General features: G+C 24.1%; 6 protein-coding genes across 6 annotated transcripts; 3 read left to right on the forward strand and 3 right to left on the reverse strand.

Annotated features, from left to right (window-relative positions):
• Positions 1-2,663, forward strand: bzpC (uncharacterized protein). Its single transcript, XM_003283783.1, has 2 exons — positions 1-1,202; positions 1,276-2,663. Exons 1-2 carry the CDS (start codon positions 103-105, stop codon positions 2,528-2,530), a joined length of 2,355 nt encoding a protein of 784 aa, XP_003283831.1. The 5' UTR covers positions 1-102; the 3' UTR covers positions 2,531-2,663.
• Positions 2,664-3,013: 350 nt separating this feature from the next.
• Positions 3,014-4,626, forward strand: DICPUDRAFT_147581 (uncharacterized protein; the record flags this gene model as incomplete). The annotated part of the gene is made up of 2 exons (XM_003283784.1): positions 3,014-3,020; positions 3,569-4,626. 2 exons carry the CDS (start codon positions 3,014-3,016, stop codon positions 4,624-4,626), a joined length of 1,065 nt encoding a protein of 354 aa, XP_003283832.1.
• A 175-nt stretch (positions 4,627-4,801) lies between these two features.
• DICPUDRAFT_147582 (uncharacterized protein) lies at positions 4,802-6,460 on the reverse strand (the record flags this gene model as incomplete). Its single annotated transcript, XM_003283816.1, has 4 exons — positions 4,802-5,028; positions 5,107-5,547; positions 5,620-6,102; positions 6,181-6,460. The coding sequence occupies 4 exons, from the start codon at positions 6,458-6,460 to the stop codon at positions 4,802-4,804; spliced, it is 1,431 nt and encodes a 476-aa protein (XP_003283864.1).
• A 4,702-nt stretch (positions 6,461-11,162) lies between these two features.
• On the reverse strand, positions 11,163-11,675 carry DICPUDRAFT_74835 (uncharacterized protein; the record flags this gene model as incomplete). The annotated part of the gene is made up of 1 exon (XM_003283817.1): positions 11,163-11,675. The coding sequence occupies one exon, from the start codon at positions 11,673-11,675 to the stop codon at positions 11,163-11,165; it is 513 nt and encodes a 170-aa protein (XP_003283865.1).
• A 1,235-nt stretch (positions 11,676-12,910) lies between these two features.
• DICPUDRAFT_147586 (uncharacterized protein) lies at positions 12,911-13,078 on the reverse strand (the record flags this gene model as incomplete). The annotated part of the gene is made up of 1 exon (XM_003283818.1): positions 12,911-13,078. One exon carries the CDS (start codon positions 13,076-13,078, stop codon positions 12,911-12,913), a length of 168 nt encoding a protein of 55 aa, XP_003283866.1.
• A 272-nt stretch (positions 13,079-13,350) lies between these two features.
• On the forward strand, positions 13,351-14,189 carry DICPUDRAFT_26615 (uncharacterized protein; the record flags this gene model as incomplete). Its single annotated transcript, XM_003283785.1, has 3 exons — positions 13,351-13,489; positions 13,616-13,841; positions 13,985-14,189. The coding sequence occupies 3 exons, from the start codon at positions 13,351-13,353 to the stop codon at positions 14,187-14,189; spliced, it is 570 nt and encodes a 189-aa protein (XP_003283833.1).
• Positions 14,190-14,670: the final 481 nt, after the last annotated feature.

Genomic DNA, 14,670 nt, shown 5'->3' on the forward strand with positions numbered 1-14,670 from the left:
ATATAATAATAAATAAATTTTTTTTATTTTTTAAAAAAAAAAATAAACCACATTAGTTTTTTTTGCGTAAAAAAAAAAAAAACTAAAAACTAATAATTAAAAATGGGTGATTTTAATAATGAAGACTCTATTTTTAATAGTGGATTAAATTCATATATTGTTGATCTTTATGATAATAACCAACAACAACAACAACAACAACACCCACAACAAAATAACAATAATTATTGTAATGATATTTTTGCACAACAATACCAACAAAATCAACACCAACCAATTACAACAATTGATTACTCAATCCCATTATCAGAGTCACTACAAGGCTTATTACCACCAACAACTACAAATAATAATAATGTTATTGATATAAATATTAATCAATTTAATAACATCACACCACTTTACCAAGTTAATAATATGAATAATGATTTACTTAATAATATTAATACTATTACATCAACAAATAGTAATAATATTAATGACAATAGTAATAACAATACTAATGGTAATAGTAACAATGGTAATAATAATAATAATCATCACTATTATTCACAAATTCAAGAAATTCACCAACAAATTTTTATAGAACAACAAAATATGTTAAATCACATTCAAGTACCAACTTCAAATACCAATAGTTCAAATATTAGCTTATTGGTACCACAAACTTCACCCTACCCTTATAATGAAAACAATTTTACTGTTTCCAATAATATTGGTAACACACCAGTTATGAACAATAACTTGTGTGCCCCAACCTCATCAGATAACTCATCACCAGAAACTTTTTCATATGGTACCCCATCATCCCCAACAACATCAAACTCTTCACCATCCACAAACTATGACCTTTTCCAACAACCAACATCGCCACAATCACCACTTTCAGTTGTTCCAAGTACTACTCCTACTGCCACTGCTAAACCATCTAAAAAAGATAAAGATAAATCATCTAAAAAAGATAAAGAAAAGGAGAAAGAAAGAGAAAAGGAAAAAGAAAGAGAAAGAGAAAGAGAAAGAGAAAAAGAAGAAAGTGATAGACCAAAAAAGAAAAAGAAATTTGAACCAAATGTTTTTGTTGGTGTTGACTTGGGTGACGATTTACTCGAAATTACTTCTGAAGAATTCCAAGCTTATAAAAATAATTTCTTTTCAAATGTTAGCGATAAAAAAACTCAAACAGTTTTAAATTATCAATATAGGTAAATATTATTATTTATTTTTTTTATTTATTTTGTTCAAAAGATTAATCTATTTTTTTTTTTTTTTTTATAGAAAAATTAAAAATAGAGAAAGTGCCAGAAGATCAAGAGAAAGAAAAGCAACTCATGTTGATGAATTAGAAGGTAAAATTTCAGAAATTGAAAAAGAAAGAGATCAATATAAAGAAGAGAATATCAAACTAAGACAAGAGAATACAAGATTAAAAGAGGAATTGGATACCTTTAAACTTCAAGACAAACAAAAATCTGCCACAAGTATTTTCGACTATGTTTCCATTGGCTCACCAACCACCCAAAACTTTAGCAAGAACTTTGGTATTATTTTATTCCTTTTCTTATTTGGATCCTTTATCCTCCAAAACAATCCAAACTTTTTATATGGATCTAATAATAATAATAACAATAATGCCGTTAATACAAACAATATCAATAACAACAATGTAAATCCAATTATTTATCACAATGTACCAAATAACTTTAATCAAATGAAATTCCAACCATTCCAACCAAACCAACAACCAAACCAAATGAAATTCCAAAACCAACCACCAGCATTTTATTTCAATAATAACCATAATCAACGTAACACTTTGGGTAGAGATAGAGTTGACGAAGATGAATTTGTCACTGAGTCAATTTCAGTATCACCATCCCACATCAATTCACACGTAGTTCCAGATCAACCAAGAACACTCTTAGATAGATCTCTCATTAGAAATTGGGCTACATTACCACAAAACAGTGTTGCCTCAATTTCGTTCGAAAAAGATTCAGCTCTTGATTTACTTGAAAAAGCAAATATCGACAAATCTAGACACCACGTAATTTCACATTATAAACAATTATCACAAGAAGATGATGATTTTGACTTGTTTGAAATTGGTAATAGTAATAGTAATAACAATATGGATACAGATAAGAGCAATAATGATAATAGCAATAATAAAAATAATGGTCAAAGCGAAGATGGAACTTTAATTAATAAATCCCAATCAAATCCTTCATCAACAGCACATTCACCACGTTATGTAAATAATTGTACATTGAGTCTCTCACTCACTCCAACCCAACAAACCTTCTCTGAAGAACTTTTAAAGAGACAAAATGTAACAACTTTTGGCCAGAATTCTTCATTTAAATTTAATTTCTTAATTGACACTCATAATTTCCCAAATGGCAGTAATGATGTATCAAAAGCTTTCCTTGAGTCTAACAATCAACAAATGACTGTAACATCAATTATTATAGCAATTGAAAAAACTCAAAATACAAATTCAAACCAACAACAAAATCAGAACACAAATTAAATCACCTCCATAATAATTTTTAAAAAAAATTTTTAAAATTATTATATGACATAATTTAACCAATAATTAATTATTAGTTTCCTTTTTTTTTTTGTTTTAAATAAAATTTATATTTTCTTTTTTTTCATTAAAATTTTTCTTTTTTCTTTTCTTTTTTTCTTTTTTTTTTTTTTTTTTTTTTCCGAACCAATCACAATTTTCGTATTTTTTTTTTTTTTTTTTTTTTTCATATAATTTATATTAAAACTCTTCATTTTTATTTTGGGTACCATTCTTTATAATTTTTGGAATCACAAAGATGTTATAAAATGGTCATTCGAAACCAATAAAATAGAAATTCAATGCCCAGCACAAAATAATTAAAATCTTTTTATGATATCACTTAAATACAGTATTAAAATAAAAATATCATTTTTCTTTAAACTTTTCGAAAAAAAAAAACGCAGTTCTATTTTTATTTTTTATACAATACAAAAGATTACCATGGAATGTTTGGAATTAGATTTTTCTTTAGATTTTTTTTACACGTGTAAAAAAAAAAAAATAATTTCTCAATTTTTTTTTTTTTTTTTAAATATTTTTTTTTTTATAGATTTATAGATAAGGTTTTTTATTTTTTTTTATTATCAATATTAATCAATAAATAAATATTCAATTATTTTTATTTTATTTTTTTGTTTTCTGTTTAAAATATAAATATTACTAATTATTTCAAAACCAAAATTTACATAACTTTTTTTTTTTTTAAATTTTAATTTTATATTTTTTTTATTTTTTAAAAAAAACTGTTTTTTTTGTTTCTGGTCATTTTAAAACAAGAATTTGATAGAAAAAAAAAAAAAAAAAAATTTTTTTACAACTTTTAGTTATCATTAACTAATAATATATATAATTATCTATAATGTTATTTAAAATATTTATATCACTATTTTTATTGATTAATTTTTCAAATGGTAACTATTTAAATATGCACACCCCACCCAGGTTTTTTTTTATTTTTTTAAAAAAAAGTATTAATAATTATTTTATTTTTAATAGGTCAATTAAATAGTGTTGTTTTAAATGAAGCTTCAGGATACAATTTGCAATGGGTTATATTTAATAATGACACAATTACATTCCAAGTTTCAGTAAATAAAAATGCATGGGTCGCATTAGGATGGCATTGCAAAGGCTGTTCTAGCGATGGTGCAATGGAGAATGCCGATTACAATATTGCAACCTTCGATAGTAATGGTAATGGTGTAGTTTGGGATTGTGTTAATCCTGATGGAACACCAATGAACGATACAGATGCAGGTTTCACAAACGATATTATCTCTTACAGCGCATACCAAACCAGCGGCTATTCAATTATGATTTTCTCAAAGAAATTATCAACTGGTGATAAAGGTGGTGATCGTATTCTTTATGATGGACCAACCGATTTTATTTGGGCTCATGGTGAAAGCAATGGTTTTGGTGATCATGGTGTTGGCAATTCAGGTAGAGTTACAGTCGATCTTTCAAAGGGCCAAATCGTTGCATCAGAGGGCATCGATTACGTTGACTGGCATGCAAGTTTCATGTGTGTTGCTTTTGGTCTTTTAATGCCATTCAGTATTTTTTCAGCACGTTTCTTAAAGGTATTCATGTGGTGGTGGCCAATTCATTACGTCTGCAATGGTCTTGCTTCAATTTGTGCAATAATTGGTTTTGGCATGGCACTTAAAATGGTTGGTGGCTTCGATTTCTCAACCACACACAGTATTTTTGGTATTATCACTCTTTGTTTAGTAGTTGTTTCAATTCTTTTTGGTGTACTTTCACATTTCCTTTGGAAACCAACAAGAGAAAAGACCCCAATTTTCCCAGATATTCTTCATTGGTTCATTGGTCGTATTACTTTTGCCCTTTCCATTGCATCTATTATCACTGGTATGGTTCTTCGTCAAGTCCCAACCCCAGTTATCATTGTTTTCTCTGGTATAATTGGTTTCTATTTCTCCATTGTAGCACTTATCGAAATTTACAAAAAAGTTTATCCAAATTATTTAGATACTTCCCACGAACCAACTCCATCATCTTATTCAAAAATTAACTATTACTCCAATTAAAGAAACACACATATATAACTAATTAATTTTAAATATTATTTATTTAAATTTTAAAAATAAAAAATAATGTATAAATATATAAATATAAATATAATTATTTAAAATTAAATATTGTTTTATTTTTATTTTTTTTTTAAGTTTTTGATTTTATTTTATTTCATTGTAATAATATTTATTATAAAACACTATCATCATCGTCACGCTTTGGACGACTAGCACCACTGGATCTTGTTGTGTTGGTTGATGATGATGATGATGAAGATGATGGTTTACCAAATAAAGCTTCTTTATCTTTGGCATATTGTGATTGTGGTAATGGTGATAAAGTTTTAGTTGGTTTCATACCTTTCTTTGAATAGTCAATTTCAGCATATAATGTAGTTGATCCATCATAAATAATAACTATAGTAATAATAATAATAATATTAATAGTGTATTAGTATATAAATATTTTAATTTATAATAATAAAATATAATTACCGTAATAACCTGCAGCTGAGGCTGATACTTGAGTAATTCTTTTATTTAATAAAAGTGGGTCATCAATTTTAAGTAAAAGTGGTAACCAAGCAGATTTATTAAACATTTTATAATCGATACCAAATGTATAGATATCACTATCTAGGGTTGTGAAAATATTATAAAAACCATTTTGTGAGATTTCTTGAACTTTAAATGGGTGACTTGATCCACCTGGACAAAGAGGTTGTGGTGTAGCAATTAAATCTTCGCCATATTGACCCCAAATATAACATTCTTTCTTATCTGTTAATGCAGAACAATTAAATGATCCACATTGAATACTTATAATATTTAATGATCTTAATGATTCTACTAAAATTGGTGATGCTCTTGTTTCTTTTGTTTTATTACCTAATTGGAATTCTTCGCCTCTACCCCATGCATAAACATCTCCATTATCTAAATAAAATTAATTTATAATTGGTTACTATGATTTATGATTATTTATAATACTTTTATTTATGTACTTACTACAAAGAGCTAATGTATGATCATCACCAATTGCAATTTGTACAATTTTGAATGATAAAAATGCAGCACAGGTATCGACAATAGTAGGTTCATGTGTAATTGTTGTAACTCTCTTAACTTTAACAAAGCTACCAACACCTAAATTGTCACTTTTACCCCAACCATATAAATGACCTTCTTTAGTAACTACAAATGAATGTCTTGGACCAGTTGCATAAAGTTCAATTTTTTGATCTGCTAATGCTGGAATGAGAGTTGGTGTTTTTTTAGATTCATCTGAACGAATACCTAAAAGATCAGATTTTCCAGCTGTATAGATTTGACCTTTATCACTAATAAATGCAGTGTGATATTGTCCACAAATAATCTTTTTAAATTTAATTTGTGAATTATTATATTGTGTTAATGAATCAACATGAATTGCACTGATAGTACCAAATTGACCTTCTTTATTGGATCCTGCATAAAAAAATTTACCATCCTCTATAATTATAAATATTAATAAATATATACTATTGCTATTAAATGGATATATAAATTATTCAATGATGATAAACTTACTAGTTTGATAAAATGAATGTTCATTACCAAGTGAAACATTGGCAATATCTAATTTAAATGTTGATGGGATTGATACTAGTTGTTTACATTCTTTAATTGGTGATGGTTGTGATAATTGATTTTCATTATTTAACCCCAAACCAATTCCAAATCCACCTACTAATTGTGCACAATCAGCTGGCTGAATTACATAGGTAATTTCTTCTTTATCTTTTGATCCGGTGACATTGGAAACACCAGAGCTAATTTTTTCTTTAAACTTATCTAATTTTTTAAACATATTTTTATTATTTAGTTACTATATTTTATTTATATATAAAATTTAAATTATTATTTGTATAAATATTTTAATTGTGTGTGGGTGTGGGAATTGGTATAAAATTTAAATAAAAATTTAAAAAAAAAAAAAAAAAAAAAAAAAAAAGATTTTTGTGTGTGAAACTAATTATCGAAAAATAATAACAATAGTTGTTGTATAATGAAAAAAAAAAAAAATTATAATGATTACTTTTTTTTTTTTTTTAATTATTATTATTATAATAATTTTTTTATAAATTAAAATAAAAAAATTCAAAAAAAAAAAAAATTAAAAGATTAGCAAAATTAAAATTTTTTTTTTTGAATTTTTTTGAAATATTTTTTGGTTCAGAACATTATTACATATATCACCATCAAAATAAACAAAACGTCATTAAAGTCTAAAAGTATAACCTACACCGTAAAATAAAATTTAATATTTTTTTTTTTTTTATTTTAAATTAAAATTTTTTCATTTTTTTTTTTTTATTTTTTTATTTATTTAATTTAAATGGTAAAGTAATAAAACTTCACAAAGATACCCATTATGTATAGTGCAAATCATTTGTAAATATGAAAGAACATGTGATAATAATAATCAAATCACATAAACACAAGAAATTTTTTTTCTAAATAAAAATATAAAGCAATTCATTAATTAAAAAAAAAAAGAATAAAATAAAAGAAATTAAAAAGAATTATTGATAGTGGTATAGTATTCTTTAATTGTTTGTAGGAAATAATCATTTGTTATCTTCTCGATGGATAAAGGTATTAGTGGTTGCTGAAATAAAAAAATAATTATTTTGAGATAAACGAAAATTTTTTAACACTCATTATAGTTTTTATTTAATATGAATATCTGACCGTTTACAGGTTTTTATTCTAAAGTAGTTATTTCTAGATTTAGGTAGTTGAGTACAGTGAATGTTTGAGTTTGGTCATTTAATCAATCTTTCTAATGTATTGTTGTTTTAAATAATTTTTTTGTTTTATTCTATAATCACAAATTTTTGAATTCAATTTGAATAAACAAAGAATTTAATTAATGTTGTTCAAATAAAATTTTCCATTTGCAGAATAAATATAAAGTAGGATTTTAAATTAATAGTATATATTAATAAATTTCTTTTATTAGGTTCTTTTTTTTAATCGCCAGCTACGGATTTTTGGCTTATCTCTTCGATTTGATAGGAAGGTAAACACAAATTTTATATATAAATTATTTTTTATTTTCTAAATTTTAGTTAATATATGTTTTTATTTTTTATATAAATAATTATCCTATGCTTAATTACTTTCTTCTTTGAATGGTGAGGTTGACCAAAAGGATTTGGGTTAATAATTTTTCCAGTTTTTATAAAATTCCCAATCTCACAAGTTTTTAAAATATTCATCCAATATCCTCATTGGTGTAGTCGGTAACACTCTAGTCTTTCACACTGGTACCTCGGGTTCGATTCCCGAATGGGGAGGTTTTAATGATATTCCATCTTTCCGGAGTTTTTTTTTAAAAAAAACTTAATTCGATAAATTCTACGGTGGCAGCGAATACGACTACAAAATACACCTTCTGTAATGTAAATGTGGTATTTTACTGATTAATTTAAAGCATTTGCTTTTAATTATCTTCACTTTTAAAAAAAAAAAAAGTAAATGTGGTAACTGTTACACCTCAAGAAGAACCATCAGTTGGTGTTACAGAGATCTCGATTTTGATGGAACACAGACTTAAAGAAACATGATTTTAATTATCTTCAACCAAGTCTGGGTTTGGGCATACGCCAAATTATTGACCAAAATGCAATATCTAAACCATTAATTTATTATGACATCCAACACAAATGGATCAATCTTGCCTCAATGGAATATGCAAGAACGATCCAATCAAATTATAACAACAACCTAAAAGTCGATAAACAACTAAATACAAGCCATTATCAATCTATCATATAAATTATATCCACTATTTACAAATTACCAGAAACCATCAACTTCCCAAAACGCCTATTTTAAAAAATATTATTTGAATTAATTTAATAAATTATCCATTTTCAAAAAAAGTAATTTCTAAAAGAGAAATGTAAATTATTTTATCTATATAAAAAATAATTATAATATAATTTCAATTCATTTATATTTTTTATTTTAATAATAATAACTTCAATTCATTTATAATTTTTTTATTTTATAAAAATAATAATTTCAATTCATTTAAAAATTTTAAATATTTTAATAATAATAATTTCAATTCATTAGTTTTTATATTTTAATAATAACTTCAATTCATTTATGTTTTTTATATTTTATAAAAATAATAATTTCAATTTATTTATATTTTTTTGATTTTTTTTTTAATATTATAAAAAAAAAAAATTTTTATTATATTTATTTTTTTTTGCACCACACAAATGCAATAATTATATTTTAATGTAAACAATATAAGATGCAAGTAAGTAAGTAAATTAAGATAAACTAACAAAATCTTTAAAAATAAAAGGAAAAAATCAACATTACTGACACAAATTAATTTATAAAATAGGTTTACCAACTAAAATTTGATCAACTATTTGATTAATATCAGACATTTTTCTGGCCAACCAACAATGGTATCGTTGAATGGTTTTAGATAAAGAAAAGATTTGGTGGGTTCTTTTCCGTCAGCTTATGGAAACAACTGGACACAAGTGCTAATCCGTAAAGTCTAATTATCCCCATGCTTGGTTCGCATGACCCAAAAAAAATCTTTAAGGAGATCTAAAAATTTTGTTGCAAAAAAGAATCGCCTAGACATGGGATCGAACCATGGACCTAGCGGTTAACAGCCGCTCGCTCTGCCTACTGAGCCATCCAGGCTTAGATAATATTTAAAAAAAAAGTACACAAGGTGGAATTTAGATTTATTTAGTGAAAATACCAATACACCTGGAAAACTACAGAACTTTATTGATGAATTACAAATAAAAATTAAATAACAAAAATTATTCAACAAAAATTAAATAACTAAAATTAAATAATCAAAATTATATTTTCTAAAAATAAATTATTAAAAGTCGTGTTAACCTTTGCACCATTCTTATTGAAGGGGTAAGCCAAAAATTCGTGGTTAGCAATTAATACAAAAAACAACTAAAGCATGACTGTCTAACTAAAGAAGATATACAGAGACTTAATGAATATAAAACATAAAAACCAGTGAAATTTCAGCACCAGTTTAACTTTTGTTTCCATCTCTGTCATATATTTGTAACATGATTTCCTAAAAATATTATAATCAGGATAGATATTATTTTAATTAAAATAAATTTTATTTAACTATAAATTAAATACGTACAACATCTCTTTCAAATATACTACATAATCCACTTACTAAAGCCATTTTATATTTGATTTTTAACTTTTATTTAATAAAAAAAGAAAAAAAAAACCATTTATGAAAATTATTTGATGAAGCTATTTAATATTAAAAAAATTATTTTTAATAATTATTATTCTTTTTTTTATTAACACCAATTTTTTTTTTTTTTACACAAAGATTTAAAGAGATTTTATTTATAGTGTTAAATTAGAGAAATAAAAATAAATTTGTATTTTTTTGAAAAAAAAAACAGTTTTATTTTTTAAATTTATTGGGGTTAAGTTTTGAGAATTTGTTATTAAACATTATATTTTAACCCCTTGATTTTGGGTTATTAATTGAAATATGCATATTTACCATAATAAAATATAAATTTGTGAGCTTTTAATATTTTTGAAAATTTCGATTGTTGAATTTAAGATTACTATAACCAATTACTATCAATTAAATGAGCACCAAGAAAGAAAAAAGAGGATTTTCACCTTTAAATAAACAAAGTTAATCTAAAAAGCCCAGAGAAGCATGAAACAGTGATAAAAGTAAAGACCTTTCCTTATGAATATTTAAATGGAATTATTACCTATTGAATGAATTTTATCATATTTCTTGATTCTTCCTTCTTTAATGTTATAAAAAATTTATTCTAAAAAAAGAAAATTGATTTTATAATGGTTTGATAATATTACACAATAGTTTTAATTTTTAGAAAAAAAGATTTAAATTAAGTTTTGTTTTTTATTTTACCCCTAAATAAACGAGATACAAAGATTTTTTTGGGTTGTAACTACAGTAGTTGATAGGTGGCCAACATGTAGGCCAAATAAAATCGATATTAGTGAATCTGCATTTTTCCTTCTTGCTTAAAGTACCTTCGGTGGAATATACAATGTAGCTTAGAGGTTCTTAGAAGATAAAAGTGTTTTAGTAACATCAGGAACCAGTACAAAAGGAAATGGTTGCCAAAAACTTGTAGCAGTTGCTTCAATTCAAGGATGTTAGGATGTTTGGACCTCAAAGTGTATTTTAAACTATTTTAATAAAGATTTTATGTATTTATTTTAATATAATTGTTAACAATATTAATATTTTAAAGCTAGGTATTTGGACCAAAAAACTTCTTTAAAATGACTTGGTTTTATAAAAAATTTTCATCTAAAACAACTCTTTTAAAAAACATAAGAAAATAAAATAAACTTATTTTTTATAAAAGCTTTATTTTATTTACAAAAAAAAAACAATGTCATGCTAAAAATAAATAAATATACATATACATATACATATACATATATAAAAATAATTATATAAGAGGTAAATTTATTTATTTTTTTTAAAAATTTGTTTCACTAGCTGGAACGTTTGTATAATTTGGATAGTTCAAAAGAAACTCGTTTTCAAACTCTTCTCTATTAAGAGGTTCTTCGATAATATCTAAGTGACGATCTAAAACATTGAAGGAGTTACCACATTTTAAAGGTCTTCTGATAACAAATTGAATCATCTCACCAACTTTATATGTTACAAATATTTCACCTTCATCTGAGAGAGGAATAATTTCTTTATTACTATGTGATTCAATGCTAAATTCCATTTTATAATGGGGTGGTACTACTTCACCCTCTGCAATATTAAATTTTTTTGTTCCTCCAAAAATAATAATATCTACATCTCTGTTTGTTCTATTTTGGAATGCAACAGATGATTCATTTTGAAAAAGTGTCAAGTACCATTCTTTAGGGGCATCTGTTACATTGGTAGTAGTAGAATGTGGGTTATTTGCGACTGTTCCCATCACCTCAAAGATGTGAGGATTAGTTAAATTTCCATTTTGTTGATTTTCCATTATAATTTTAGTTTTGAAAAAAAAAAAAAAAAATTTTGAGAAAAATTAAAAAAAAATTTAAAAAAAAATTTAAAAAAAAAATAAGATTTTTTTTTTTTTTAATCCAAGGAAGATCCCTTATAATATTTTTTAATTTTTTTTTTGATAATGCCAGTAAAATATATACAATTTATTTTAATTTTTTTTCTTTAATTAATTTTTAAAATTGTAACCAAGACTATAATTGAACTAATGACAGTAAAGATATGAGTATTAAATCTAGCACTTTCTAAATCATTTTATTTACTAGCAGGAACATCAATAATAAAGATTATTTTCCCAAAACAATTAATATTGAATTTAAAACTATTAATATAACTTTAATAATATAATTATAAAATTAAATCCAAAAAAAAAAAAGAAAAAAAAAAAATTTATGCTGTATTAGTTTCTTTAATTAAAAATTATTATTTTTTTTAATAAAACTGATATAGGCAAAATGATTTGTAATAGTAGTATAAGTACCTGATAAGGCTTGAACATATAAATTAGGAGTTCTAATTAATAGTAAATTCATTATCGAATAGAGCAAAGTTTAAAAAGAATTTTATTTATTGCTATGTAATATATGTTCAAAACCAATTTTTTGTATTAATCATTAACCACGAAATTTTATATTACCCATTCGAATGGAGCAAAGGTTAATCGACTTTTATTTTTTTTGATCCAAAAAAAAAAAAAAAAAAAAATAGAAAAAATCAATTTTTTGAAAATTTTTTATTTTATAATTATTTTATCACAAATTAGTGATAAAAAGTATTACTATTCGACTCGGTCAATTCAAATTATTTTTACATCCCTTTTTTTCACCCCCAATAGGGTTGTTATTTAACACAAACTCAAAAATGCCTGGATGGCTCAGTAGGCAGAGCGAGCGGCTGTTAACCGCTAGGTCCATGGTTCGATCCCATGTCTAGGCGATTCTTTTTTGCACCAAAAGTATAAGATCTCCATAAAGATTTTTTTTTTTTTTTTTTTTGGGGTCATGCGAACGAATTGGGGTTAGGGTTTGGTCTCACGCTCGTCTACTTTTAGGAAGCTGTTGTAGTTTGATTGGATCGTTCTTGCATATTCTAGTGAGGCGAGTTTGGTCCATTGCGACAAGCTCACTAGAGTTTCCCCTGTCTTCGCCTTCCTCAAGCATATGTAATATAGATGGATATGAATACACATAGCCAGCTAATTAGTGTTATTATTTAAATTTCTTTTTTTCGATATATATATTGATTTTTTTTATTGATATAGAGGGGTGGACATTGGCTCTTTTTGGAGTTGAAAACAGGAGTAACCAAGACTTTGAAACTATGAGACCAACCTTTCAATGGATGATAGAAATTGTACTTCTTTTCAATGCTAAATACCATTTATAATGGTAACAAAACTTACTAAAATCATAAATATAATTTTTATTTTTTTTAATATTTCTTAAGTATGCATTTTATGAATGTTATTGAAAATAAAAAATTATTAATACTTATATTTTTAAAAAAATAAAAAATTTTTCTTTTTTTTTTTAAATTTTTTTTTTTTTTTTTAAATTTTTTTTTTAAATTTTTTTTTTTTTTTTTAAATTTTTAAATTTTTTTATTTTATTTATTTTTAAAATATATTAATTAATATATTTATTTAATATATAATGGCCCCAACCACAATTGACGAAGGATTACCAGCTCCACATAATTTTGTATCATTTTCTACTTTAGTTGGTAGAAAATATCAAAATCTTATCGAAAGAACTATTTCACATATTCCACAAAGATGGGCATTCGCTGGATGTAAAATATCATAATTATAATAATAAGAACAATAAAATAAAAACAAATAAAAACAATTATTATAAAAATAAAAACAATAATAATAATAATACGAAAATTTGAAAATAATTTATTAACTATAAACAGTTTTATTCTTTTTATATATTATTAGAGTTTATTTATCACAAGGTGGATGGTATGTTATTACATACGCACTTGGTATATTTTTATTGACTAAATTAATTGCATTTTTATCCCCAAAATGGGACCCAGAACTCGAAGATGATACAGGTGCATCATTACCAACTACTTTATCAAGAAACGATGACGAAGCAAAACCATTCATTAGAAGATTACCAGAATTCCATTTTTGGTAAGTTTATTATCAACATATAATAATAATAATAATAATAATAATAATAATAATAATAATAATTATAATTATAATAATAATAACTATAATAAATATAATTCAAATAATATTTAAATTATACTAACAGTATTTCTTTATTGTAGGCATTCAATTATCAGAGCTTTATCAATTGCACTTTTTTGCACATTTATTCCATTTTTAGATTTACCAGTATTTTGGCCAATTCTTTTAATTTACTTCATTATTATCTTTACCGTTACAATGAAAAAACAAATTAAGCATATGATTAAATATAAATATATTCCATTTGATTTAAATAAAAAGAAATATACAAATAATAGAGATTAATAATAATAATAATAGCTTAAAAAAGTAAAAAAAAAAATAAACAAATTACTATATTAAAAAAATTAAAAAAAACAATTATTATAATAATATCAATCTTTAAATTTACAATTTATGTATACTATTAATAGATTACAAAAAATAATTATTATAATAAAAAAAACAAATGTTTTTTTTCGAACCCCTATTTTTTATTTATTTTTTATTATAAAATTCAAATTTCCTCTTTTATGTTTTTTCTAAATATATAATTAATTAATTAATTATTTTATTTATAGCAATAATTATAATTGAATTTCAATAATATCTCGAAAGGGTATTATGTTGTTCTCGCTTTAGCCCAATCCGCTAACGGTGAGAAAACCAGTAAATTTTTTTTAAAATAATTTAATTTTTTTTTTTGACATTCACAAATTTTTGATAAGACTCAATATCAACAATAATGGGATGGTAAGGAGTTAAACTTATAAAAAATTAAAAAAAA

Source organism: Dictyostelium purpureum (genome assembly GCF_000190715.1).
Source record: "Dictyostelium purpureum unplaced genomic scaffold DICPUscaffold_14, whole genome shotgun sequence".
NCBI lineage: Eukaryota > Evosea > Eumycetozoa > Dictyosteliales > Dictyosteliaceae > Dictyostelium > Dictyostelium purpureum.